Source organism: Eubalaena glacialis, chromosome 2 (genome assembly GCF_028564815.1).
Source record: "Eubalaena glacialis isolate mEubGla1 chromosome 2, mEubGla1.1.hap2.+ XY, whole genome shotgun sequence".
NCBI lineage: Eukaryota > Metazoa > Chordata > Mammalia > Artiodactyla > Balaenidae > Eubalaena > Eubalaena glacialis.
Genome location: NC_083717.1, coordinates 65,231,709 through 65,259,485, shown reverse-complemented (window position 1 = coordinate 65,259,485; position 27,777 = coordinate 65,231,709). Strand labels below are relative to the sequence as shown.

At 42.1% G+C, this 27,777-nt stretch overlaps 1 protein-coding gene across 2 annotated transcripts in view; it reads left to right on the top strand.

The window, feature by feature from the left end:
* Nucleotides 1-27,777, top strand: part of THSD4 (thrombospondin type 1 domain containing 4) — a 589,040-nt gene that overhangs the window by 122,076 nt on the left and 439,187 nt on the right. Inside the window, exons 5-6 of one of the 2 annotated variants that reach the window (XM_061180119.1) lie at nucleotides 7,479-7,926; nucleotides 20,484-20,586. In XM_061180119.1, the coding sequence (XP_061036102.1) occupies nucleotides 7,479-7,926; nucleotides 20,484-20,586 (551 nt within the window). Of the gene's footprint in view, nucleotides 1-7,478; nucleotides 7,927-16,393; nucleotides 16,443-20,483; nucleotides 20,587-27,777 lie in introns of those variants that run through there. The other variant, XM_061180120.1, reaches the window with a different exon arrangement.

Sequence of the window (27,777 nt, the reverse complement as noted above, 5' to 3'; positions counted from 1 at the left end):
GGATAAACCCCACTTGATCATGGTGTATGATCCTTTTAATGTGCTGTTGGATTCTGTTTGCTAGTATTTTGTTGAGGATTTTTTTTTTTAAACATCTTTATTGGAGTATAATTGCTTTACAATGGTGTGTTAGTTTCTGCTGTATAACAAAGTGAATCAGTTATACATATACATATGTTCCCATATCTCTTCCCTCTTGCGTCTCCCTCCCTCCCACCCTCCCTATCCCACCCCTCTAGGTGGTCACAAAGCACCGAGCTGATCTCCCTGTGCTATGCGGCTGCTTCCCACTAGCTATCTATTTTACATTTGGTAGTGTATATATGTCCATGCCACTCTCTCACCCTGTCACATCTTACCCCTCCCCCTCCCCATATCCTCAAGTCCATTCTCTAGTAGGTCTGTGTCTTTATTCCCGTCTTGCCACTAGGTTCTTCATGATCTTTTTTTTTTTTTTCCTTAGATTCCATATGTATTGTTAGCATACTGTATTTGTTTTTCTCTTTCTGACTTCCTTCACTCTGTATGACAGACTCTAACTCCATCCACCTCACTACAAATACCTCCATTTCATTTCTTTTTATGGCTGAGTAATATTCCATTGTATATATGTGCCATATCTTCTTTATCCATTCATCCGATGATGGACACTTAGGTTGCTTCCACGTCCTGGCTATTGTAAATAGAGCTGCAATGAACATTTTGGTACATGAGTCTTTTTGAATTATGGTTTTCTCAGAGTATATGCCCAGTAGTGGGATTGCTGGGTCGTATGGTAGTTCTATTTTTAGTTTTTAAAGGAACCTCCATACTGTTCTCCATAGTGGCTGTATCAATTTACATTCCCACCAACAGTGCAAGAGTGTTCCCTTTTCTCCACACCCTCTCCAGCATTTATTGTTTCTAGATTTTTTGATGATGGCCAATCTGACCGGTGTGAGATGATATCTCATTGTAGTTTTGATTTGCATTTCTCTAATAATTAATGGTGTTGAGCATTCTTTCATGTGTCTGTTGGCAATCTGTATACCTTCTTTGGAGAAATGTCTATTTAGGTCTTCTGCCCATTTTTGGATTGGGTTGTTTGTTTTTTTGTTATTGAGCTGCATGAGCTGCTTGTAAATCTTGGAGATTACTCCTTTGTCCGTTGCTTCATTTGCAAATATTTTCTCCCATTCTGAGGGTTGTCTTTTGGTCTTGTTTATGGTTTCCTTTGCTGTGCAAAAGCTTTTAAGTTTCATTAGGTCCCATTTATTTTTGTTTTTATTTCCATTTCTCTAGGAGCTGGGTCAAAAAGGATCTTGCTGTGATTTATGTCATAGAGTGTTCTGCCTATGTTTTCCTCTAAGAGTTTGATAGTGTCTGGCCTTACATTTAGGTTTTTAATCCATTTTGAGTTTATTTTTGTGTATGGTGTCAGGGAGTGTTCTAATTTCATACTTTTACATGTACCTGTCCAGTTTTCCCAACACCACTTATTGAAGAGGCTGTCTTTTCTCCACTGTATATTCTTGTTTCCTTTATCAAAGATAAGGTGACCATATGTGCGTGGGTTTATCTCTGGGCTTTCTATCCTGTTCCATTGATCTATGTTTCTGTTTCTGTGCCAGTACCAAACTGTCTTGATTACTGTAGCTTTGTAATATACTCTGAAGTCAGGGAGCCTGATTCCTCCAGCTCCATTTTTCTTTCTCAAGATTGCTTTGGCTATTCGGGGTCTTTTGTGTTTCCATACAAATTGTGAAATTTTTTGTTCTAGTTCTGTGAAAAATGCCAGTGGTAGTTTGATAGGGATTGCATTGAATCTGTAGATTGCTTTGGGTAGTAGAGTCATTTTCACAATGTTGATTCTTCCAATCCAAGAACATGGTATATCTCTCCATCTATTTGTATCATCTTTAATTTCTTTCATCAGTGTCTTATAATTTTCTGCATACAGGTCTTTTGTCTCCTTAGGTAGGTTTATTCCTAGATATTTCATTCTTTTTGTTGCAATGGTCAACGGGAGTGTTTTCTTAATTTCACTTTCAGATTTTTCATCATTAGTGTATAGGGATGCAAGAGATTTCTGTGCATTACTTTTGTATCCTGCTACTTTACCAAATTCATTGATTAGCTCTAGTAGTTTTCTGGTAGCATCTTTAGGATTCTCTTTGTATAGTATCATGTCATCTGCAAACAGTGACAGCTTTACTTCTTCTTTTCCGATTTGGATTCCTTTTATTTCTTTTTCTTCTCTGATTGCTGTGGCTAACACTTCCAAAACTATGTTGAATAATAGTGCTGAGAGTGGGCAACCTTGTCTTGTTCCTGATCTTAGTGGAAATGGTTTCAGTTTTTCACCATTGAGAACAATGTTGGCTGTGGGTTTGTCATATATGGCCTTTATTATGTTGAGGAAAGTTCTCTCTATGCCTACTTTCTGCAGGGCTTTTATCATAAATGGGTGTTGAATTTTGTCAAAAGCATTTTCTGTATCTATTGAGATGATCATATGGTTTTTCTCCAATTTGTTAATATGGTTTATCACATTGATTGCTTTGCATATATTGAAGAATCCTTGCATTTCTGGGATAAACCCCACTTGATCATGGTGTATGATCCTTTTAATGTGCTGTTGGATTCTGTTTGCTAGTATTTTGTTGAGGATTTTTGCATCTATGTTCATCAGTGATATTGGCCTGTAGTTTTCTTTCTTTGTGACGTCTTTGTCTGGTTTTGGTATCAGGGTGATGGTGGCCTCGTAGAATGAGTTTGGGAGTGCTCCTCCCTCTGCTATATTTTGGAAGAGTTTGAGAAGGATAGGTGTTAGCTCGTCTCTAAATGTTTGATAGAATTTGCCTGTGAAGCCATCCGGTCCTGGGCTTTTGTTTGTTGGAAGAGTTTTAATCACAGTTTCAATTTCAGTGCTTGTGATTGGTCTGTTCATATTTTCTGTTTCTTCCCGGTTCAGTCTCGGAAGGTTGTGCATTTCTAAGAATGTGTCCATTTCTTCCCGGTTGTCCATTTTATTGGCATATAGTTGCTTGTAGTAATCTCTCATGATCCTTTGTATTTCTGCAGTGTCAGTTGTTACTTCTCCTTTTTCATTTCTAATTCTATTGATTTGAGTCTTCTCCCTTTTTTTCTTGATGAGTCTGGCTAATGGTTTATCAATTTTGTTTATCTTCTCAAAGAACCAGCTTTTAGTTTTATTGATCTTTGCTATCGTTTACTTCATTTCTTTTTCATTTATTTCTGATCTGATCTTTATGATTTCTTTCCTCTGCTAACTTTGGGGTATTTTTGTTCTTCTTTCTCTAATTGCTTTAGGTGTATGGTTATGTTGTTTATTTGAGATGTTTCTTGTTTCTTGAGGTAGGATTGTATTGCTATAAACTTCCCTCTTAGAACTGCTTTTGCTGCATCCCATAGGTTTTGGGTTGTCGTGTTTTCATTGTCATTTGTTTCTAAGTATTTTTTGATTTCCTCTTTGATTTCTTCAGTGATCTCTTGGTTATTAGGTAGTGTATTGTTTAGCCTCCATGTGTTTGTATTTTTTACAGATTTTTTTTCCTGTAATTGATATCTAGTTTCATAGCGTTGTGGTCAGAAAAGGTACTTGATATGATTTCAATTTCTTAAATTTACCAAGGCTTGATTTGTGACCCAAGATATGATCTATCCTGGAGAATGTTCCATGAGCACTTGAGAAAAAAGTGAATTCTGTTGTTTTTGGATGGAATGTCCTATAAATATCAATTAAGTCCATCTTGTTTAATGTATCATTTAAAGCTTGTGTTTCCTTATTTATTTTCATTTTGGATGATCTGTCCATTGGTGTAAGTGGGGTGTTAACGTCCCCTACTATGATTTTGTTACTGTCAATTTCCCCTTTTATGGCTGTTAGCATTTGCCTTATGTATTGAGGTGCTCCTATGTTGGGTGCATATTTACAATTGTTATATCTTCTTCTTGGATTGATCCCTTGATCATTATGTAGTGTCCTTCTTTGTCTCTTGTAATAGTCTTTATTTTAAAGTCCATTTTGTCTGATATGAGAATTGCTACTCCAGCTTCCTTTTGATTTCCATGTGCATGGAATATCTTTTTCCATCCCCTCCCTTTCAGTCTGTATGTGTCCCTAGGTCTGAAGTGGGTCTCTTGTAGACAGCATATATACGGGTCTTGTTTTTGTATCCTTTCAGCCAGTCTATGTGTTTTCGTTGGAGCATTTAATCCATTTACATTTAAGGTAATTATTGATATGTATGTTCCTATTACCATTTTCTTAATTGTTCTGGGTTTGTTATTGTAGGTCTTTTCCTTCTCTTGTGTTTCCTGCGTAGAGAAGTTCCTATAGCAATTGTTGTAAAGCTGGTTTTGTGGTGCTGAATTCTCTTGGCTTTTGCTTGTCTGTAAAGGTTTTAATTTCTCCATCAAATCTGAATAAGATCCTTGCTGGGTAGAGTAATCTTGGTTGTAGGTTTTTCCTTTTCATTACTTTAAGTATGTCCTGCCACACCCTCTGGCTTGCAGAGTTTCTGCTGAATGATCAGCTGTTAACATTATGGGGATTCCCTTGTATGTTACTTGTTGTTTTTCCCTTTCTGCTTTTAATATGTTTTCTTTGTATTTGATTTTTGATAGTTTGATTAATATGTGTCTTGGTGTGTTTCTCTTTGGATTTATCCTGTATGGGACTCTCTGTGCTTCCTGGACTTGATTAACTATTTCCTTTCCCATATTAGGGAAGTTTTCAACTATAATCTCTTCAAATATTTTCTCAGTCCCTTTCTTTTTCTCTTCTTCTTCTGGGACCCCTATAATTCGAATATTGGTGCATTTTATGTTGTCCCATAGGTCTCTGAGACTGTCCTCAATTCTTTTCATTCTTTTCTCTTTATTCTGCTCTGCAGTAGTTATTTCCACTATTTTATCTTCCAGGTCACTTATCCATTCTTCTGCCTCAGTAATTCTGCTATTGATCCCTTCTAGAGAATTTTTAATTTCATTTATTGTGTTGTTCATCACTGTTTGTTTGCTCTTTAGTTCTTCTAGGTCCTTGTTAAACGTTTCTTTTATTTTCTCCATTCTATTTCCAAGATTTTGGATCATCTTTACTATCATTACTCTGAATTCTTTTTCAGGTAGACTGCCTATGTCCTCTTCATTTGTTAGGTCTGGTGAGTTTTTACCTTGCTCCTTCATCTGTGGTGTGTTTCTCTGTCTTCTCATTTTGCTTAACTTACTGTGTTTGGGGTCTCCTTTTCGCAGGCTGCAGGTTCGTAGTTCCCGTTGTTTTTGGTGTCTGCCCCCAGTGGCTAAGGTTGGTTCAGTTGGTTGTGTAGGCTTCCTGGTGGAGGGAACTAGTGCCTGTGTTCTGGTGGATGAGGCTGGATTTTGTCTTTCTGGTGGGCAGGTCCACGTCTGGTGGTGTGTTTTGGGGTGTCTGTGACCTTGTTATGATTTTAGGCAGCCTCTCTGCTAATGGGTGGGGTTGTGTTCCTGTCTTGCTAGTCGTTTGGCATAGGGTGTCCAGTACTGTAGCTTGCTGGTCCTTGATTGGAGCTGGGTCTTGGCATTGAGATGGAGATCTCTGGGAGATTTTTGCCGTTTGATATTACGTGGAGCTGGGAGTTCTCTGATGGACCAGTGTCCTGAACTTGGCTCTCCCACCTCAGAGGCACAGCCCTGACGCCTGGCTGGAGCACCAAGAGCCTTTTGGGAGGTCTGAGGTCTTCTGCCAGCATTCAGTAGGTGTTCTGTAGGAGTTTTTCCACATGTAGATGTATTTCTGATGTATTTGTGGGGAGGAAGGTCATCTCCACGTCTTACTCTTCCGCCATCTTGAAGCTCCTCCTAAGACCAACTTCTTAATTGCATCTCTCAAAGCAGCATTATGGATCCTCCCATCATTCATAGAGTCCTAAGTGTTGTCAAGATTAATTGAGAAATGCCTAAACGCAAAATAAACAGTAGCACAATTTAATTCAAAACCGTATCAGCTAAGAATGAAGGTGCAATTAGTGATAAAGATGTTAATAATTAGTTGTGGTCTGTTAAATGTTGCGTTCAGTGGTTATGTAGAGTGAAGCAAGAATTTCCTCATGAGTGCAGAAATTAATGTTTCACCTTGATTGCTATTTTAATGTGCTTATTTTAATGGGGCCACCCGTAGAAACTCTTGGGCACATTTCCAATTTTACATAAATGTAGAATTAATTATTATGGAAGCATAAAATTTTAGAGTTGGAATGACCTTCGTGGTCATTTAATCCAGTTCAGTCATTTTACAAATAAGTAAGAGTTATATGTCTTACTTAAATCCTTCCACAGAGTGTTGGAACCTTGCTTCCCAACTCTCAGACCAGTGATGGTGAAACCTTCTCAGATCTCCGCAGACAGAAGGGTGAGGAATTCTGAGGCATTCTCTTGACTCAGAATTCCTGACGCATTGCTTGTTGTATTGCTCCCAAGGCTGTTACCCCACCTTGTGTTATGTTCTATTTACTTTCAGTTGTACGGTTGGGATCTTGGAAACCCTCTCTGATTCACTTTTATATTTTTTCATCATTCCTAACTCTGTATTTTGCAAACAGTATTTTCACAATACATTTGTATGCAGTGGTGTGCTGGAGTTTGTTTTTCCCTGCTTGTTAGAGATGATTGTGTCTTCACATTGATAGCTTGAAATTGGCCATGGTGGGAGTACTTACACTGTGGAAATGGACAAATGGCACAAATCAGGGCTTTCCCCCCCGCCCCGGAAAGCCAGTTGTTGGAAATTTACATGCACACTTCTGTTTACATGATTGTCATAAGACCTCACAAGGCAGCTGGTCTTGACAAAACCTAAAGATCCATACCAATGTGAAGATGACCATTTACTCACTGTTCCACATGGGTTCCGCATTGTTCAGCCTCCTCTCATTTCATCAGGGATTGAGTTTGACCCAGAGCAAGTCACGCCTCAGGACTGCATTAGTCTTTGGTTGCTTAGCTAGGTTCCATTTACCTGGAAAAGCTATTTGGGAATGAATGGTCATGGAAACAGGGTCTGAAATATCAGGTACAATTAAGTGAGAAAAAAACCCCCACAAACTATTATCCGAAAAAAAGTGAACAGGACGTTATTCTGGCTGAATTTACAATTCTATCTTTATTCTTCTCAAAAAACCTTCAGTGGCTCCCTACAACCTACAAAAACACCCAAACTCCCTGACATAAATCACATACTGGCCTCAGCTTACCGTTCTAACCTCATTTTCCACCAGTCACATCACCCACTGTTGATTCCCACCTTCATTCTACATGGCAGCCTCTGTAGAGCCTCTGTTCCAGCCTCCAGAATCTTCCCTTCTCCTGGAAAGCCCTCTTTTACCTCCCTGTTCCACTGTAGGCTCCCTCCCAGACTTCTGTTCCTACCCAGTTCCCTCTCCCATGGATCAGAGCTTCTGGGTTAACATGAAAATCCTCTCTTGTGTGTCTCTCTTTAGGAGCAGGACCCGAGGTCCCATCGGCCCCGGCATGTATGGCTATGGTAAGGCCCCATACATCTTACCACTGCAGACGGACTCTGCACACCTGGCACAGAGGCTTCGGAGGCAGAGGCCCTCATCCCGGAATTCCAGGTCCCAGGGGGCATCTGGTTCTAGCCATGGCTACAACCTTCCAGCCCACCGGGGCCCCCGACATGGACCTCTGTACCAGAGTGACAGTGGCCCTCGTCCTGGACTGCAGGTCTCAGAGAGCTCCATCTACCAGCTGCCTCTGACCCATGACCAAGGCTTCCCTGAAGCCTCAAGTCTCTTCCACAGCCCAGAAACAAGCAGCAGCCCTGGCCTGGGGGCCCACAGGGCAGCTCAGAGCTTCTCCCAGCCTGCCCGATCTACAGCAATCTCCTGCATTGGGGCCTATCGGCAGTACAAGCTGTGCAACACGAATGTGAGTATACACTGCCTGAGACTGGCCCTGGAAACAGCTGCTACTCTTATCTTTCTGCTGGTTGGCAGTAAACATGGTGGAAGACAGAGAGGGCATGGTTTTCTAGGCCATGTGAATGCACCTTTTAGCTTCCCTCCCTTTCATGTCTCTTCATGTGTTCTTCCCATATACTTTTCTTTTTTATAAGGTTATTACTTTAGTAACTTATGGATAACTTCTTGAATCACTTATTGACAATCACTGTTGCTGCATATAGCAAACAACCCTCACATTCTCAGTGGCCTTATATCAACAATATTTTTTCTTTGCTCGTGGGTCTGCGAGTCAAGTGCAGTTTGGCTAATTTAGGGCAACCAGTGGTGGTGTCAAAGATGTGGGAGTTTTGGGAGGTTTGACCAGCATGCGTATCATCCAGTAAGTTTCCTGGAGGCTCCCTGCTCTTCAAGGCATAAAGATTTTGGATATTGTACCGTGAAAAAGTCTGATAGTGAAAAATTGCTGAAGATTCTACAGCTAATGATTCCACAGCAAAGCGAATTATAAATGGAAACTACATAAGATGACCAAATGTGTTTTTAAAAATAAATATCAGTTTAAAGACTTTATATAAAAGAGAAAGGAATGAGAATGTTTAAAGGTTAAACTTCCAAGTTACTGTATTTTTCATTAATAATTTAATCTGCCTTAATAGTCTGTTACTGGGTAACAGGACAGCTGTTATATATTAGCTTCAATTTCCTCATTAAAAATATATTTCCTGCCGTAGAGTCCATAGAAGTGACTTAATTTGTGATTTTAATAATTCCTCTGAATGCCTGGATTGCTTTTCAGCTTGTTCTTCCACTGACAGACTTCAGGAATTATTGATTTTTGTAAAGCAGTAATTTTCCTAAAGCCTAAAGTAATTTCCCTAAAGCCATCAGTCAACTAGTAAGTCTTAATTGAGCATCATTGCTTGTCTTGTAATGGACCAGGCTCCATGGAAGATAGAAGTCATATTATCTACCTCATGGAGTTGTTACGGGGATCAAATGAGGTGATGTTAAGAAAGTGCTTTATAAATAAAAAAAAATACTTGTGTCCATGATAAGACACAGTCCCTGTTCTTGAATAGCCATTGCAGTTTTTAAAAAATGAAATGAATTCATTTCTAATGTAGAATATATTCTCCCATTGACTAGTATGTGTCAATTTTAAGGACCAAGTAATCCATAACGAGAAGGGAAAAGAGAGAAGGCATTTGACATATATGTGGACCTGATATCTACTTAGCATTTTGTTCATTTAACCTACGTTTTTGAAGCATACACTTTTTTCCAGACCTATGCTGCCAACAGCAGGGCTGTCTCTTCTCATGTAAAAGCTGTGGCTTCTCCGGGTGCTGGATAACTCCACTACCGAGGAGATTGAATTGCAAGGAATATTTTTAAATTCTTGTGAATTCATGATGTCTGCATGATTTTGGATGTAGGTAAAACAATGTCTCACACATTTTCTTAGACAAAGAAGTAAATGTTGACAGAGGATTGTACAGGTTTAATTCCCTTCTTTTCACTGTAACATTTTGCATGCCGTCACCCCAAGTCACATCCTACTTACCCTTATTGAGAGATAGCTTTCCTTAGAGGTCCCATTACTACATATCTTCTTTTTATAAGCCCATGGCTTCTTGTGACTTGGGCCATGCCCCGTGGACACTTTAAAACTCCCTGTGTTAGTGGTCCCCCAAACCACTCCTAGGTTTAATGATTTGCTAGGAAGACTCACAGGACTCAACATACAGTTGTATGCACAGTTATGATTTATTACAGTGAAAGGATACAGAGGAAAATCAGCACAAAGAAAGGTGCATGGGGCCAAGTCCAGAGGAAAGCAGGCACAGTCTTCCAAGAGTCCTGTCCCTGTGGAGTTGCACAGGATGTACTTCGTTCCCTCAGCAATGAGTTGTTACACACGTGAAGTGTTGTCTACCAGGGAAGCTCATTACAGATTCCGTGGCCAAAGTTTATATTGGTGGCTAGTCACATAGGCACCCTTTGCCTGCTACATACTAAAGTTCCAGGTTCCCAAAAGGAAAACAGGTGCTTAGCATAAAATATATTGCTTGTACATATAGTTGGAGCATAGTGAGTCACTCTTATCACTTAGGGAGTGGTGGGAACCCTTTTGAAATCCAAGTTCCCAGACATCAGCCAAGGACCAACCTTGCAATCAGGCCTTTCTAAGGAGAGCAGTCTCAGTCTTCTGTGTTGTCTTATTTGCACATCCTCCACGTGGACCCATGTGCTCCAGCATCTTAGCATCAATGACCTTATGTAGACATGTACGTATCCTCCTCGATGTCCAAGTGAGGGGATGGCATGAGTCCCCCAATTATGTAAATCTTCCTACTCAAAAAGGAAAGAGGTGAAGGGTAATACTGTGAACAAGGAATGAAAGTTATCACTTATGTCCTCTTCAAAAATTAGAAAATGATGCATACATTTTGAGTTCTCACCCAGTTATTATCTGGGAGAAGAAAAAGAAGGGAAAGTAACCCAGGGTAGGTTGGAAATATCCACTGATTTCAGAACTTCATCCCTTTAACCAAGTGCCCAGTGTATCCCACCCCAGTTCTTGACGGAATGCCCCCTTTCTAAAACTACCCCACAGTAAAGGGCTCACTTCTGAGCTGTGAGGTCATGCATATGACGGGTGGTCTGAATTAGGGGAAATGTTTTTGCAGGCTTCCCAATCTCATCACTGGTCACAATCCCTCCCTCAACACAGCAGAGAAGGTGCTAAATGCAGCTAATTGTAGGTCGTAGCACTTGGTGCTGGAGAACTTAGTGAGGGGGAGGGAGCTCTGAGAGCACAGGGCAGGAGGCCACAGGGTTGGGGAAGGGAACAATTGAGCTGGGCTTTCAAGGATGGCCAAAAAAGGGATAAGAGCATTTGGGGCCAAGGGAGCAGCTTAGTCAAGGACAAAAACGCAGGATTGTTTCAGGATCTTGGGTGCTGCGGTGACTGCCAGGTGGTAGGGACCCTCCTTCCTTTCCCTCCCGCCTCCTTCTATACACTTTAAATAATCACAGTCTTAATGGGAAACTTATGCTTTAACATCTCAGAATACAGAAGTATCACATGGTCTTGCTGGACTTTCATACATGAGATTGATGGGTGAGAAACATTTTAAACACAGTGAAAAATCAGAAAGCAATTCTAATCAACTGGTTTAATTGGATGTTAAGCCTGCAAGACAGTGTGGGACAGTGAGTTTGGGAGCTTAGTTGAGCTGGATACAAACCCCAGCTCCAACACCGGGAGCTGAGTTTCCTTGGACAAGTTACTTAACTCTTTGAGGATCATCTGTGAAGTGGGGAGAATAATAGTACCTGCTCCATAGGGTTGATGTGAGGTTCAGATAAGGTCATGTGTAAAAGGAGCTTGGCATGTGCTGACACATTGTTAGTAAATAAACCATTTGGACCTGGATAAGTGAACGTGGCTGAAGATAAGAATGGAGTAAGATGTCTGCATATCTGAACAGCTCCCAATTCCTAAGGGCTGAGTCATGGAACTGTGGATGAAATGGTCAGACTTGCTCAGAATCCCCTTTTGTCCTTTGGGTTAGCTGTGCTTGAGAGTCCTTTCCCTTTGCCCAAGAATAAAACAAGATTGCTGAGAGACCCAGCATTTTCGCTGTGATGTGGCTTTCAATGTAATCACCCTTGGGTCATGTTTAAAAGTGATAAAAGTCAGCCTATAGATAACTTCATGCCAATGAAGCCTTTATACCCTCAAACGTGCATATTTAATATTAAGCTCTACCTTGTGATGTCATCTGGGAATTTTAAGCATGCTAGTTTGTCTTTAGGATTGTTCGGTTCATATAAGATGTCCTCTATGAAATAGTACTTCAGTATCAGTAATAAATGCAGCACTAATGATCCCTGAATGTAGACTTTAAAAATAAGGAAGGTTTTCTTTTTCCTTGCCTACAATGTGTATGAGGAAGTGAAGGTGGTACACTCCAGTAAAAATAAAGAATCTGTGGTCTTTTAGAGCAGGCATCATCTTAGACGTCTACTAGTACAACAGTCCAAGTTGCTCACTATTGCAAGTTTTTGCTTGGAGACCATAAGCACGGCACTGACATTGACTGAGTGGGGTCAGGGACGCTGAAATTAGAGCAAGCTCTGAGCCTAAGCTCAAAGTCCAGCGGGAGAGAGAGACTCATAAATAGGTAATAACAAGTGCAGGGCACAGGCACCACTCTACACGCTGTGTAGACACTTTGAAATCTCCAGGTAGTGGAAATGAACCTGGCTTGGGTGGAGGCAGCAAAGGCCTCCTGCAGGCGATCCAGCGAAAGGGAGAGTTTTCTAGGAAGAGGGAGTGACAGGGATCCGAGAGCCCCTTTGCGCTCCCGTAAGGGCTGAGCATCAAGAAGGGGCTCTTGGAGGACCTCTCGGTGGAATGAGATGCTTTTGCCATGAGCGGTGGCTTCACCTGCAAGTATGTCTTCAGCAGTGAAGGAGCAACACAGAGGTGTCCATGGTTTATCCACAGCCCTGCACTTCCTCAGCTATGGCTAAAAATTATAAGTATTCAAGCAATCGAGGAAATAGATAAGTTTCTTCTTCATGGACTTTCATTGAAGGTTAAAACCTGGGAGCAAAAGAACTAGAGTCTTTATAGGGGTGACACAGGGGAAGGAGAAAACCAAACCACAATTCCTCCTGGTGCCCGTGGAGATGTAGTAAAAATACAGTTCTTTTCTACTAGCTGTTTCTGGGGTTTTGTATTATTTTTTGCAAAATACATGAACCAGCCAAGACACCTTATGCCCTTTGTCCTGGAGACCTAGGTGTCTCTCTCCCTCCTTCTTCTCTTAAGCACAGTGAGTTCAGTGCTTTCTCCCTGGAGAGGGGACTGACACACAGGCTCCTTCTGGATCAGGGAGGCTGGAGGGAGTCACCAGGTGCAAGGCGGGGGCAAGCTTTCGAGTTTTTAAAGGGCTTTGCTGCCAAAGGAAGCATGATCCTGAATTTAGACTGAGTGCACTTAACGTTTCAAGGGGAAACACCTCTGGGGCTAAAAAGCAGCTTTTAGCAAACAACGGCTGTGATGAGTTCTGGTATCAGTGACTCTCCAGTAAATTTCCCTGGGGTGGGACTGACTTCTGACAATGGGTTTATCCATGTGGACTTGTTTCTGGCTCAAAGTAAGTGAAAATGAAGGGAAGATGTTGGACAAATCTCAAATATAGCTAAGCTCTCTTTAGGCAGATTCTAATTCTATCCCATTCCTAGTCTCATATGAAATGAGACTAGGAGCTGACAAACAACTTCCTGCATGCAGTTTAAGGAGAAACTTAGCAAATGGGCCACGTCAAGAAGTCAGTGCAGTTCTGTAAGGTGTAAAACATGCCAGGAAATGTGGGACCAGTTAGCGGATGGACAGGTCATCTAACTTGAGGGCTCAGCATAGGTTTCTCCTATCGTGAGCTTGTCACCAGCCTCCTTATCTGGGAAATATATGCTAGTGTCAGTGCTTTTTGCATTATTCTGCTTTCCATCTTCTCAGACCACTGGGAATTTTCCATAGAAAGTTCTCTTATTGACTTTCATATGTATATGAAAAGTGGCCTTACATATATATATATATGAAATAGGTATATGAATATTTTGTGAACATATATGTATTAAATATATTAAACACGTAAATATTAAATATAAATATTCAAATAAATTTCATATAGATATATTTCATATGTATGAAATATAGATGTGTGAATCATACACATATATATGAATTGTTCACAACTGTCACTTTTCATGATTATAAAAAGTAGTACAAATAGGAAGAAATATCACAGTGGTAGAGAGAGGTATATCCTAGCCCCTCTCCCAAGATGGAATCACAGTCAATCATTTAAAAGTTTTACTCTCATTCTCTCCATAAGTCTAAATAGTGTACCAACATCTCTGCTTCTTGATGTATCAACTTCAAATTTTCTCTGACTCCTTACTCTGAAAGATGAAGAAATGATCCTCTTTCCTTCTACTCTGCTGATCTCTGCTAGCCACATTTTATTTTCACTTATATTTTTATTATATATAGTATATTAACAATTTTTATTGTCTTGATTTATCAGTATTAGGAAGGATCAGTCCCCTCCTTATTTTGCAAGGTTAGAAATGTAGTGCCCAAACAGTTCGCCAAATTCCTCTCATTGCATTATGTGTTTTGGTTTATATTTTATTTGTTGTTGGGCTTTTTCATTTTTGTTTGTTTCGTTTTTTTTTTTTACCTTGGCCTGTGAAATCCCTGCGAGAGACTATTATGAGGGATTTATGAGGGATTTTTCTCCGTCTCCTCAATGCTTGTAACACCTGACACATAGTAGGGGCAGAGTGACTATTTGCCTTTGAAGGAATTTCACATCCTGCCTCAGCAGATAGCAGAGGGGAAGAAACCAGTCTTATTAATGTGATCCCTAAAGTAGCCACTGAGAAATTTATGCTCCCTGGGGGAGTAAGAGCTTTGAATTTAAGTTTACATTTTGCCACATACTTCCTGGTTAGTTAGAAAAGAAGATATTCTCTTTCAAACCTTCTTACAGGCATAGAGATACATTCATAATCTAAAGAGAGAGAAATAAACAAGCATTCCTGGGGTAAGCCTAGGTTTGTATAGACATGTGTACAGAGTATTTATTTATTTTTATAAATTTATTTATTTTATTTATTTATTTTTGGCTGTGTTGGGTCTTCGTTGCTACACGTGGGCTTTCTCTAGTTGTGGTGAGCAGGGGCTACTCTTCCTTGAGGTGCATGGGCTTCTCATTGCGGTGGCCTGTCTTGTTGCCCAGCACAGGCTCTAGGCACACGGGCTTCAGTAGTTGTGGCATGCGGGCTCCAGAGTGCAGGCTCGGTAGTTGTGGCGCACAGGCTTAGTTGCTCCGCAGCATGTGGGATCTTCCTGGACCAGGGCTCGAACCCGTGTCCCCTGCACTGGCAGGCAGGTTCTTAACCACTGCGCCACCCAGGAAGCCCTGTACAGAGTATTTAAAAAAATAGGGTTCTCCCGGGTGAATGGATGGGCTTAGTTATAGTAATATCCTTTGGGTCTTTGATGTATTTATTGAATAAGAGAGAAACTCCTTTCTCTGGGAGAACAGTATGAACTTGGATAGGAAAAAAAAAAAAGTGAGAACTAAGAAAACCTCAGTTATTTGTTTTTTGTTTTTTAAATCCAAAGCCTTTACCCAGCTCTTTTGGACAAACCAATTCACTGACTGTCTAGAGGGCCCTGGAAGTGGTAGGAGGTGGCAGAAGAGTTTTTGTGAGGTTGAGTTTGTTCCAAGTGACTTGAGAAAGCAGATATTAAACATATTTGAAAACTGTGCTGGATAACTTGTAAGAAATTTTGGTCCATGGTTATATGATTCTATATCATATAACAAGATGATTGGAAGCAAAGCCCATCTTCCATCTGTAGAAGAGAAAAGAAGGGAATGTTTGCTCAGAACACCTGCCTGTTGGGCACTTAACGGCTTCTGGAACTGCTGGATTCATCTTTGATGTCTTCTTAGATTCCAATTCAGCTAACATTTATTGAGCATTACTATGAGCTAGAAACTTTAATATATTACTAGTTTACTCCTCACAGAATTCCCGGGTTAGGGGGTGAGGGGAGTGGCACAGGGCTTGTTATTGAAATGTAGTCATTTAGGTTTAGAAGGCAAACTGCTTTGCCCAAGGTCACATAGCCACTTTCTCATGGCAGTGCAGGGACATTTTCTAGATTTTTTTCTTTAGATTTTTTTTTTCACTGTGGTGATGTTAAATACATCATGTGTTGCTATGGTAGCCGGTCTTTTGATTGAATCCAGAGCAATGCAAAGGGTAAAAACAAAAATGCATATTGGACCCAGGCAGACCCCAAGGTCATGTTCCTTGGTGTCATCTTCATTGGGGATGATACTCTTCAGTCTCCTGGGGAACTGAAAGTAATTAATTACTGAAAGTTAATTGTGTGATCACTGACAGCAGGCTCTTGAGCAGTGAAGTTACATACGGGCAGTTGTCATCTCAGATTAACCAGGGTCACTAGAAACATAGTCAGAGTTTCCATAATACTCTTTGTGACTCATAGCAACTCCAGGCAGTTGTCTAGATGGAACTTTGGATAGGGCCTGAAGTGCTTTATCAGGATTCAGCTCATTATATTAAAGTACATCTTTATTCTTCTTCCCATAAGAGACCAGTGGGAATATCCCTCCCTCTTTGTGGTGGAAAGGAGTCATTTGAAGGGAGGTTATCTCCCAGGGCCATTGCTTGGCTATAAAGCTCCGGTCTTAGCTGGCCCCATCCTGAATGAGCCTGATCTCTATCTACATGGCTTTTCCCTTGTTTCAGTTTTCTGGCCTGAAGATTATAAGAATCCGTGCCCATGGAAAGGATCAGCTGTCTGCAGGAAATCTGCCCAAAGCCAACCCACAGTGTAATAAAGAGACAGTTACTGATAAGGTGAGGGTGACTCAGTCTATGGCATCAGGAAACAACCCACTTAAAATATAACAAATGTAAAATGATCTGTAACCTGGAAGTTTTAACTTCAGAGAGTCTGTTAAAATGAGAGGAGATCTTATACTGATAATAGTGTAAGTACAAACAGATGTAATCTACAAAAGAGACATGAAACAGAAATTCCCCAGCCCTCCTTGGTTTTCATCCTCAATCCACGGCTCCCTGATCCTTGTTGCTGGGGCCACTTCAGTAGGCCTCAGAGGCTGAATCTGAACTTGATCTCCAGGACGTCTCCTGACAGTAGGCAAGAAGAAGTTTACGGCCCTCTTGTCTGAGGACCCATTGCAAATTAACTACTATCCACACATTCATGAGGGGCACTGTGGCATAATGGTTACTGTCGTGGGTTCTAGGTTCAAATCCTGACTCCCCCTGCGGCCTTGGGCAGCTCATTTAACTTTTCTTTGCCTTGGCTTCCTCATCTGTAAAATGGATATAACAGTGGTTGTGTGGATTAAATGAGCAAATATACATAAATCATATGGTGGAGTGGCTGACATTTAGTAAGTGTCAATAAAAGTTAGCTCTTCTTAACACCGTCATCATCATTATCACCCCAGGCATCTGTGTTCCTCACCTGTACCATAATTCTGTCTCAGTAGCCCACTTCCATATCTGGACTCTGTGAGGCTTGCATTTCTCTGGCCAGGTCTCTCTCCTCCCCAGGAAGTAGTGTCCTGCCTTTAACTGGCAGCTCACCTGGCGTCTTGTGGGTCCCTGCTCAGGGTCACGCACAGGGAGACCCCCATCTTCCAGAGCACCTTGTTACCTCCTGCTGCACCTTCCCATGCTAGGTGCTCGCTGGATACCATAGTCAACCTCTGGGCTCAGCTGCCTCCTGGCAACTGTAGGTGGATTTGCTGCTTCAGCACCTGATGCTTCACTGTGGGTCTGATGCCACGTTAAGCCCTCTGGCCCCAGGAGGTAACTGGGCCACACTCAAATATAAAGAACTTGTTGGTGACCAGGGACAGGGTATCCTGAATGACGCATCACAGGTAGCTGCTTGATTAGGCAGATGCTTATGGATATAATAAGAGCACCAGGCATTAGCATTAAAAACACTTGATAAAAATGTTATCAGTGTTGAGCCCTTCCAGCTTTGCGTGGCTATGTGTTTGGAAGGGCTCAATACGGATATATTTTTATTACATAAATGTCATGTATTTATTGTAGAGAAATTAGACAGTACAAATAAACCAAAAGTTAATTGTAAAAAGAAAACTTCTATAACCCACCTTCCAGAGATAACACTTTTAGTCTCTCTCTCTACACACACACACCCCACACACATAATCACTTTTTTCACTTAATGGATTGTGGACTGCTTTCCATGGCATGAAATATGCATTTATATCATCAAATATCGAGCAATTCAAAGTGATTCTGAAGGTGTGCTGTTTCGTGGTCCAGCCCATTGGCACTATGTTACTGATGGGTAGAAAGAGGTTAAACAGACTGGCTAAGTTTTTGTGGTCTACAGCTTCTAATTCTGGTAATTGCCACTAGGTTAATTAGGGTGGCTTCTGGCTGGAGCCTCATTCAGAGCAGCTTGGCTTCACGTAGTTATTTGAGGAACGGGACATTTGGCCCACTTGTTCTGGTCTCTTTCCATTACGAAAACCTGCCACCCAACCAGCAGCGGATCTCGAGTTTCTAGTGATGGCCAGGGTGGGTGGTCAGCATTCTAGGCTCTGTCTCTATGTCACCGTGGGACCTCTGGTAAGGTACCCCGCTTCGCCACACCTCTGTTTCCTCATCTTTAAATTAAAGGGGTTGGATTTGCTTTTCTTCTGCTCTCGCACTGTGATTTCATGTTAAGTAATTTGGCATGTGATTGAAGCTTGGGAGTGGCTCTTAATTGCGGCTGCATAGTCTGGTGCCAGGCTGGCTGCACCAGAGGGAACACTTCGAGTGTATATTCCTGGCCCTCTTGCCCACCCTTCACTGGGGCGAAGCCCGAGAATCTGTATTTTTAACAAACCCCTTAGCGATTCTTTCTCATCGCAAGGATGTTACTTACTCCCAAGCTGCCCAGCTGATCCCATCCTAGTCGAACTTTGGTTCTGGCCAAAGGGTTGTAACAAGCATCTCAACTCCAAATCCTTCATGGAGGCAGCTGGTATTGCTGGGAAGCCTACACGGTTCCGGCTTCAGGACCACCAGCAGCTTGGCTTCCAGAGCCCTTGGAGACAGCCTTCCCCAGCCTGTCAGCTTCTCACCCATTGTCAGAGCTCAGCCAGCCCTGCCCATCCTTCCAGCCCTTTTTTCCCCCACCAGTTCCCGTCACGTTCTACTTCACATGGTTTCTTGCTCCACATGGTTTGGCTCAGGCCGCAGCAGGGTTATGACCACCCTGAGTGTTTGTCCCAGCAGCCTCCCCAAGTGCCCTTTATCAAGCAGGGGATGTTTTTCCTTCCACCTGGTTTCATTTCTCCCTCTGTTCCCTCATCTTCCACAAGACCTGATGTTTCTGATACGTGTTTAGATTTCTTTCTAAATCCTTCAGGACTTGAGCTATCATATTAGCAGTTTATTCCAGAGACTTCTATACAGAGCTTTTAATATTTAAGGGGCCAGATGCCTTTCCCGTCTGATTATCAAAACACCCCCTCACCACACACACACCTTACACTTAAACAGAGTGTTGCTAGTTTTAAAAAGCTAGATCCTAGCTTTAAATGAGAGATTCTGATCTTATTTCACATTTATGTCACATTTTGCTCATATTTATCATTTATAAATGGGACTTCCCTGGTGGTGCAGTGGGTAAGAATCTGCCTGCCAATGCAGGGGACACGGGTTCGAGCCCTGGACTGGGAAGATCCCACATGCTGCGGAGCAACTAAGCCCGTGCACCACAACTACTGAGCCTGCGCTCTAGAGCCCGCGAGCCACAACTACTGAAGCCCGTGCACCACAACTACTGAAGCCCGCGCGCCTAGAGCCCGTGCTGTGCAACAAGAGAAGCCACTGCAATGAGAAGCCCACGCACCGCAAGGAAGAGTAGCCCCCGCTCGCCGCAACTAGAGAAAGCCCACGCGCAGCAACGAAGACCTAACACAGCCAAAAATAAATAAATTAAAAAAAAATAGAGATATTTGTTTAAAAAAAAAAAAGAAAAAGGGAAAGAAACCAGAGGGAGCTGGATGTTTTCTCTGAGTACTGTAGTGTATCAGAATCATCTGGATAGTTTGACAAAATACAGATTACGGGGCCTCATGCCAGATTTACTGAATAATAATCCTTGGAGGAGGGATCCAGGAGTTTGCATCTCCCAGGAGCTCTCTGGGTGGTTCTTTTGCATGCCGAAGGCTAGGAGCTTTTGCTTTAGATGGTGGAGAGAATTTAGACCAGAATTTAGACAAGATGGGAGGACACTGAGAGAGAGCCTGGTGGGCACCAGACTTCTTGGGGTTCAATCCAGCCTCTGTCCTCACTGGCTGTGTGGCTGCTTCGTGCCTCAGTTTGCTCACCTGTGAAAAAAATCTAAAAGTACCGTATCAATCACATTGGTCATCGTGAAGATTAAGTTAGTTAATATGTGAAATATGCTTAAAATAGTGCTTGCACCTGGTAAGAGCACTGTACCTGTTTGCTGTGAATATTATCCCACGCACAGGAATGGCACGAAAAAAGTCAAACAGATGGAAATGGATGGCCTCTTTGAGGGAGGCAAGCAGACCACTTTGTCAGGAGCAGGTTTGGGTCAGTGGTTCTCAAATTATGGTATGGAAAAACTTAACACGGGGAGCGTGTTAAAACTTTAGTGTCCTTCCAAAGTTTCTGATTTAGTAAACTTGGAATGAAGCCTTGGGATCTGCATTTAAAATTTTCGATATAGGTGATCAGCACATTTGTAGAACCCCAGGTTTCGGTGGAGGGGGACTGACATTTAGCATTGGAGAGGTCTCCTGGGATTTGGCTGGGGCCATGAAGAGATATGGACACTAATTGCATGTTTAATATCTGCTTTATTAGGTGTGTCCAGAAAGCAGTAGAAGTATCTGGGAGGTACAATGTGCATCCTACAACAACAAGCCGTTCATGGGCCGGTTTTATGAATGGGAACCGTTTGCAGAAGGTAAGAATAGCCCTAGCCCTGTCCACAGCAATTATTTTCTGTCTGTTCTCCAACCCTGTTGGCTAGAGTGACAATGAGGGAGAAAGTGTGACCCCCAGGGCAAGAGGGAGCCGGTAGGGGTCTTTACCAAGGGTAGTGTAGCTCAGGTGACACCTGGACCATCAGTCAGATGGATGAGGCATTGACTGAAGCAAGCAGTGTCTGAGGATGGCAGGATGAGTGAGACGGAGCAGGGTTTGAGGAATGGGTTAGAGCGAGAGTTTCAAGCTAAGGTTGTGAGGAGTGAGCAGGGATGGAGTTTCCCTTTTCCTTGGCTCCTGCTGCCAGTGCTGGTGTGGTGGCTTAAGGGAGCATGTAGAGTTGTAGGGTTGGCAGTTGTTTGGCTTTTGTGTTGGGGGAGCCTTGAGTGCTTTTTCCAAAGATGAAGTGTGGAAGGTAGCCATTGCCCTTGGGACCAAGGTTCCTGCCTTTTCAAAATGATGGAAGATCTGATATTGCTAGAGCTTGTCAGTACTGTTCTAGATCTTGGAGTCACTTTCCTTTGTTGAAACCCAGATGATAACATGGCTTTTGGGCTGAGAAGTGTTAAATTCTGAGATATATCTTCCCATCACAGAGAAAGTAGGCTCCAGAGTGGTGATGGGTCAAGCAAAACTTGTGGGGTTCAATACCGACAGCCATGCTGACCAGAGGAGAGAGTGCAGCTGCCCTCAGTGTCCAGCTGAAGGGCTCTGCTCAGCGTCAGCCCAAGGCAGTGACTGGGGCAGCTGGGCTGGGCCACAACCCAGTGTGTGGAGCACTGCTGTTATGTCCGAGCTCTGGAGAAATTGTCCTGGGGAGGGCTTGATAATGAGTTGTGCGGATTCCATTACAGAATCAATGTCCAAATGTGGAAGGTTGTGCCTAGGTGTAAGCCCTTGAGGAGGAGAAGGCAGGATTGATGTCTGCTCTGAAATGGGATGCAGAATTATTCTTGTCTGTGCATTTTTCTCAGAGAAGAGTCTGTAGCCTTGATTGGATTCTCAAAGTGGTCTCATGACCACTGCCCACTAGAATCGCTGAAGAGCCTTCTAGAAAAACTGATGCCTGGGCACCACTCCCAGAGATTGTGATTTACTTGGTTTGGGGTGCCGCCTGGGCATGAGGATTTTTTAAAGATCCCAAGTAATTCTAATGAGCAGCTGGGGTTGAGAACCTCTAATCCGAGAGGGAGGCAGGATTTCAGAAGAGCTGGTGACTCTGGCTTAAATTAAGGCACAGAATCATGGGTGTTTCATAACCTGTGAAATATATTCTTGTGTCAGAACAACAGTACTTGTCAGTGAGCATTTAGAGCATTTTGTCTGAGCTGCACCCTTGCTTTATTGCTGGCTGTGGATAATAATAGCTGCTTTGCCGTGATTCACTGGGAAGAAAGGCGAATTCCTCCAGCCGTGCACTGTGCTCTGCATTGTTTCCCCTGGAGCTGGAGCCCCATTGCCCAACCCTCTCTGCTTAGTTCAGGGTGGTCATCTGCCAGCCACCTGATCCTGTCAAGCCTGGTAGACTCAGGTCTAATATCAAAAGCCCTTTGCATCCCGCAAAGAAAACTTGTGCTAATATTTTCCCCTATTATCAATATTCCCTGTGGATGCCTGCTATTGTCTGGTTTATGTATGATTCTACCTTTTCTGTTCTTTTGTTTGCCCTGATTTGTGCTGGACTTTAATTGTGAGTCCTGGCGGGGGGAGGGGAGGAGGCTTTTTTAACATTTGATTTAACTTTTTATTTTGGAAAATTTCAAACATATGTAAAAATAGAATAGTATAATCATATAATAATAACCTCCTATTTACCCGTCACTTAGTTTCAACAGTTATCAACTCATGGCTAATCTTTTTCATATATAACCCACCCGCTCTTCCCCATCCAGATATGGGGAGCTATTTGGATTCACATTATATAGCATAATTCACTGGTGCGTATATTAATTAGAACTCTTGGTTGTTAGTGACCGAAATCCAACCTACCTATATATAAACAAGAACGATATTTTGTTGGTCATGTCACTGGGAAGTCCAGGAGGTGGGCTGGGATTCAGATATGGCTGCATTCCATGAATTCAATAATATTAGGACCCTGCTTTTCTCTATCTTTCTCCATCTCTTGAGTCTGTTTACTTACTTCTCAGGTGGATGGGCAGGCTTACATGGCTTTGAACTTGCAATCATAGTGAGAAAGACTCTGTCTTATCTAGTGCTATGGGTTGAATTGTGTCCCCCAAAAAAGATATGTTTAAGTCCTATCCCTGGTACCTATGAATTTGCTTATTTGGAAATAGGGTCTTTGCATGGTAATTAAGGTGCAAGTTAAGAAGAGGTCATACTGGATTAGGGTGGGCCCTTATCCAATATGACTGGTGCCCTTATGAAAAGAGAAGAGGCACAGAGACACACATACAGGGAACACTCGGGCACAGAGACAGAGGGAAGATGGCCACGTGACGACCAATGTGGAGATTAGAGAGATGCAGCTACAAGTCAAGGAACACCAAAGATTTCGGGAAAGCACCTGAAACCAGGAGAAGGCACAGAAAGATTCTTCCCCAGAGATTGCAGAGGGCGCATGGCCCTGCCAACACCTTTATTTTGAATTTCCAGCCTCCAGAACTGTGAGGGAATAAATTTATGTTGTTTTAAACGACCCAGTTTGTGGTAATTTGTTACGGCAGCCTAGGAAACTAGCATGCCTAGTGATGGTTTCAATCTCAGAAAAACCACACTGTGATCTTGTTTGGATCATATCCCCATCCCTGGACCTGAGTTCAGGGCCTGAGGGGGTCGTTGGGCTAACTCAGGTCATGTGACCTGCCCTCTGGTGGGAAACACACATCCCAGCAAGCGGAGGTGGGGAAGAGGGGATTGGGACAGACGGAAAAACAGAATCTTCTACAGAAATTATTATCTACTTTTTGGCCATAAGCCCTGAAAGTTTGAAGAAGGCAATTAGTATCCTGGTATTTTACAAAGAAAAGAAAAATGCAGACTAGCAGCAGACTAAAGAAATCAGCTATCTTCTACACTGTGTTTGTTACTTTGCCTAGAAAATTCAGCATTCTTTAAAAATATTTATTGACGTTAATATGTCTCACATGCCTAGAAGAGGATCCCATAGTCACCGAAGCTGCATTTACTTTGGCTTTCTTTAAACAATTCTTCTTGCTGCTAAGATTATTTTCTTGATTTTGTCCTCTCTCCTCTTAAATGACTCCCAGGCTGACCAGTGGGAGGAAGACGCTGTTAATGTTTCTGCAGGGTGTTCATACTTTACGGCTGGATTTTGCATTGGGCTCTTGGTTTTGTTTGGAAGTCTACTGCTATTTGCACGTGCCTACTTAGGGAAACAGCTGCACTCATTCAGTCCAATGCCACACAGAATAGTAAAAGCAGAGTACACTCTCTGATAAACACATTAATTTCTCCACATGCTTCTTCTTAGGCTTTTAAATGCATTTCCTGGATATGGTGATGTGTCCTAAGATAATGCCTCTAGGAATTTTTCTCATAGACCTAATACCGTAAAGACGATAGAAGTAGAATTCCAGCGCCTCTGCGTCCCTGTTTACCCAGGATAGTGATAGTTCATGCCTGTCACCCTAGTCCCCCTTCATTCAAAACCACTTTGGACAATAAATTATATGGTCAACCTAGCTATAATGGGAAAGTCTTCTTTAATAAACTTTTTTTAGGTGCATTGGGGAAAATTGTACCTGTTTTCATGACTAGAGTGTTGGGGCTGGGCGGCCCTAGAATCTGGAGTTTTGCTGGGTCGCTGTGGGCTATTCAGCAGCAAGCATCAGTCTTAATCCATAAACCAGGGACAGCTTTGTATTGGAGTACCATAAGTGCACCGTGTGTCCCCAATAGCTGAACTAAATAGAGTGCAAATCTAGAAGCCAAAAATGAGGCTGAGTCAGAAATTGGAGGTTGCTAAGTGGTCATGTGACCAGGGCCACTGTATCTGTCAGGGCTTAGTAGCTTATGCTGCAGGAACAAAGAGCCCCCAAATCCTAATGAACAAAGAGCCTCCAAATCCCTAATGACATGAACAAAAGTTTGTCTTATGCTCATGCTACCTGTGTAATGTAGTAAGTATTCTGCTCATTCGGGGACCCAGGCTGATAGAAGCTGCACCTCAACTTCTGCTTCCACTGAGGCAGGGAAAGGGAGCAAGTGAATCACACATGGGTTCTTAAAGCTTCTACTGGAAGTGATCCCTGTTGTTTCTGCTCACATCTCATTGGCCACAGCAAGTGGCATGTCACACTTAACTTCAAGGGCAGCAGGGAGGTACCCATCCCACTGTGTGCTCAAGGGAGGAGAAATTGAATATCCGTGACCAGCCCTAATGACTGCACAGGCAGGAAGCTCCAACAGTGCCTTCCTTCTAAGTCCAGGAGACTATTATTAGGCTGCTTGCAAGGAGAGTAGATTTTGCTCCAGGAAATATTAAAGGTGCCACATAGTCTCTAATAGCCACAGCCCCCTGAGCCACTGAGACCATTTCTTCTCCTTGACTAAAGCTCTGAGGGGCAGAGGTGGAATGTTGGTGCCCAGGTGCCCAGGTGTGCTGCTGACTCCCCCAGCAGTCTGCCCTGGCACAGATACTCCACTGGCGCGTGGGGCAAGGGCTGCCATAAACATGGACAGTATTATCCAAACTGTATGACATGAGGAAGGAAGGCTTAGGACCAAGTGCTGGTGAACCTGGGATTAGGATGTTCATGTTTTAATGAAGCACCTTCATTCATTCCTAGGTACCTGTAATTCTCCATTCTCCAGCCCACCCCTCCTGCACAGACAATTCATAGTCATCAGGGACCTTTCAGAGTGGACAGGGGAGGCCTAAGGGTAACGAGAGGAGTTTTCCAGTAATACCTCCCCCCACAAGATCTGTTCTCAAGCTCTCTTATCCATGCCTAGGAATACCTGGCAAGGCTAGGCCGTGGTTGCTTACATATGAGTGTATTATTGAGGACAAAGCAAAATCCTAAGGGCAACCTCTTTGTGAAAACAAAACGGTGATTTGGGTTTTATATATGTTGAGTTTGAATGAATGGTAGCGAGATGCCCATCAGGAAGTTGGGGATGTTTAAGGGAGATACCTTAGGGTTGTAGACCTATATTTGAAGTCATTGGCTTTGGTGTGATAATTAAAGCCACCATGATGGATAAGAGCTTCAAGAGAGTGTAGAATCATGAGGACAAGGGATCCAGGAAGGAGCTTTGGATTATGCCCACTTTAAAGAAGCAGGGGAGAGAGAGTCAACCATGAAAGGAGCCTGAGAAGAGGTGGCACCAAAGCATTATAATGCCTTATATCATCTCTTACAGTAATATAGTCTATTATGGTTTATAAAGTTCTCTTATTACATACACCACAGTGAGGAACAAATGAGATAATAGAAATTGCTTGTATTTATTGAGCACTTACTATGTACCAGGCATAGCTCTAAATGCTACTCATTTACTCCTCACAACAACCCTGTGAGGTGGGTACTATTATCAGCCTCATTTTACAGAAGAAACAAAGTATATAATAGTTAACTAACTTGCCCAAGGTTATCCAGCTAGTAAGTGATAGAGCCAGGTTCAAAACTCACAATCTTGCTATAGGATCTCTACTCTAAATGTGTATGGAAGCCAGGAGAAAGATGTGTACAGTTGTGAGCATTTAAGACCAGTCTCTGGGTACCTGTTTTCCTTGTAAAAACTATCTGAGTAATTAATGTTTAAATTTTCTTTAAAAAATGAAAGAAGGGGCAGTGGGGGAGAAGCGGTCATAACAGCTTAACACAGCAAGAGGTCAAGGAGAGAATGAGAACTGAGAAAACAAGACTAGGATAGGCGGTTGGGAAAACCACTGGAAAGAAATTAAAGAGGGTAGCCGGTGAATAGAACTAGCTCTTTCTTTTAAAAATTGCCGTGAAGAAGGCATATGGAGAGTGTTTGCTAGTTTAAGGGGAAAGAGAAAGGTTTGTTGGGAATGGTAGAGAAATGAGGATTCTGTAGATTGAGAGAATGAAACTTATAAAGAAGAATAAAGGGTTAATAGAATGGTGCCTATGAACCTACTCTATCCTAGAAAAAAAGGTGGAAAATAAGCACTTTTTTTCCTCTTGGAAAAAGTATGTTATTGTTTCTCTGCATTCTGTTATAGAAAGCTTCTTCACCATTAAATAAAAATGCATTTATTCAAGAGAAATGAAAGCAATCATAGGTCCATAAAAAATATTTGTTTAAGAATGTTCAGAGCAGCTTTTTTTTCATAAAAGCTCCAAACTGGAAACAACCCAACTATCCATAAACAGGAGACTGAATAAACAAACTGTGGTACCTTCATACAATGGAGTATTACTCAGCAATAAAAAAGAACGCTTTACTAATGCATATAGCAATCTGGATGAACCTCAGAAACATTATGTTGAGCAAAATAAGCCAGATATAAGAGTACATACTGTCTGATTCCTTTTATATTATGTTCTAAAGTAGGAGAAATTAGGCTATGGTGATGGAAGTCCGAACAGTGTTTGCCTGTTTCGGTGTGGGGAAGGATTAGCTGGAAAGCGGCATGATAGAACTTTGTGGAGCAATGGTAATGATCCAAATCGTGATTGGCATGTTTGTTACACAGGTGAATATAGTTGTCAAAACCCATCAACTGAATTCTTGTGATCTAGGCATTTTCTTGTATATAAATGATACTTTTAAAAGTCCATTAGATTCTCTTTCCTCTTCTCTGTCTTCATCTCTGTGTTCCTAAAAGTGAAATTTAGAGCCAGTATAAATTTCACCATTATAGAATATTCTAAGGCTTGCTAGTTTTGCCTCTTTCTCTCTCATTCTATTTTAAATACTCTTTATTACTGACCATGGAGAAACAAGAGGATTTTAGGGAGAATGGGCTCAGATGTAGAGTATCATTTTTGGAATCATTTAGGATCGATCATAGGTCTTTGTTGGGCCTGGAAATCCTCAAATGGGCCTGGAAATCCTCAAATAGGTCTGGAATCTGAGGAAGCAAGCTGCACATCTGTATAAGTTAGCATTCTTTTTTTTTTTCCTTGTAAGCAACAGACACCAATTTTGGCCAAGTCAAACACAAAAGGATTTTATTGGAAGGATATACAGTAGCTCCGAGAATCAACAGGAA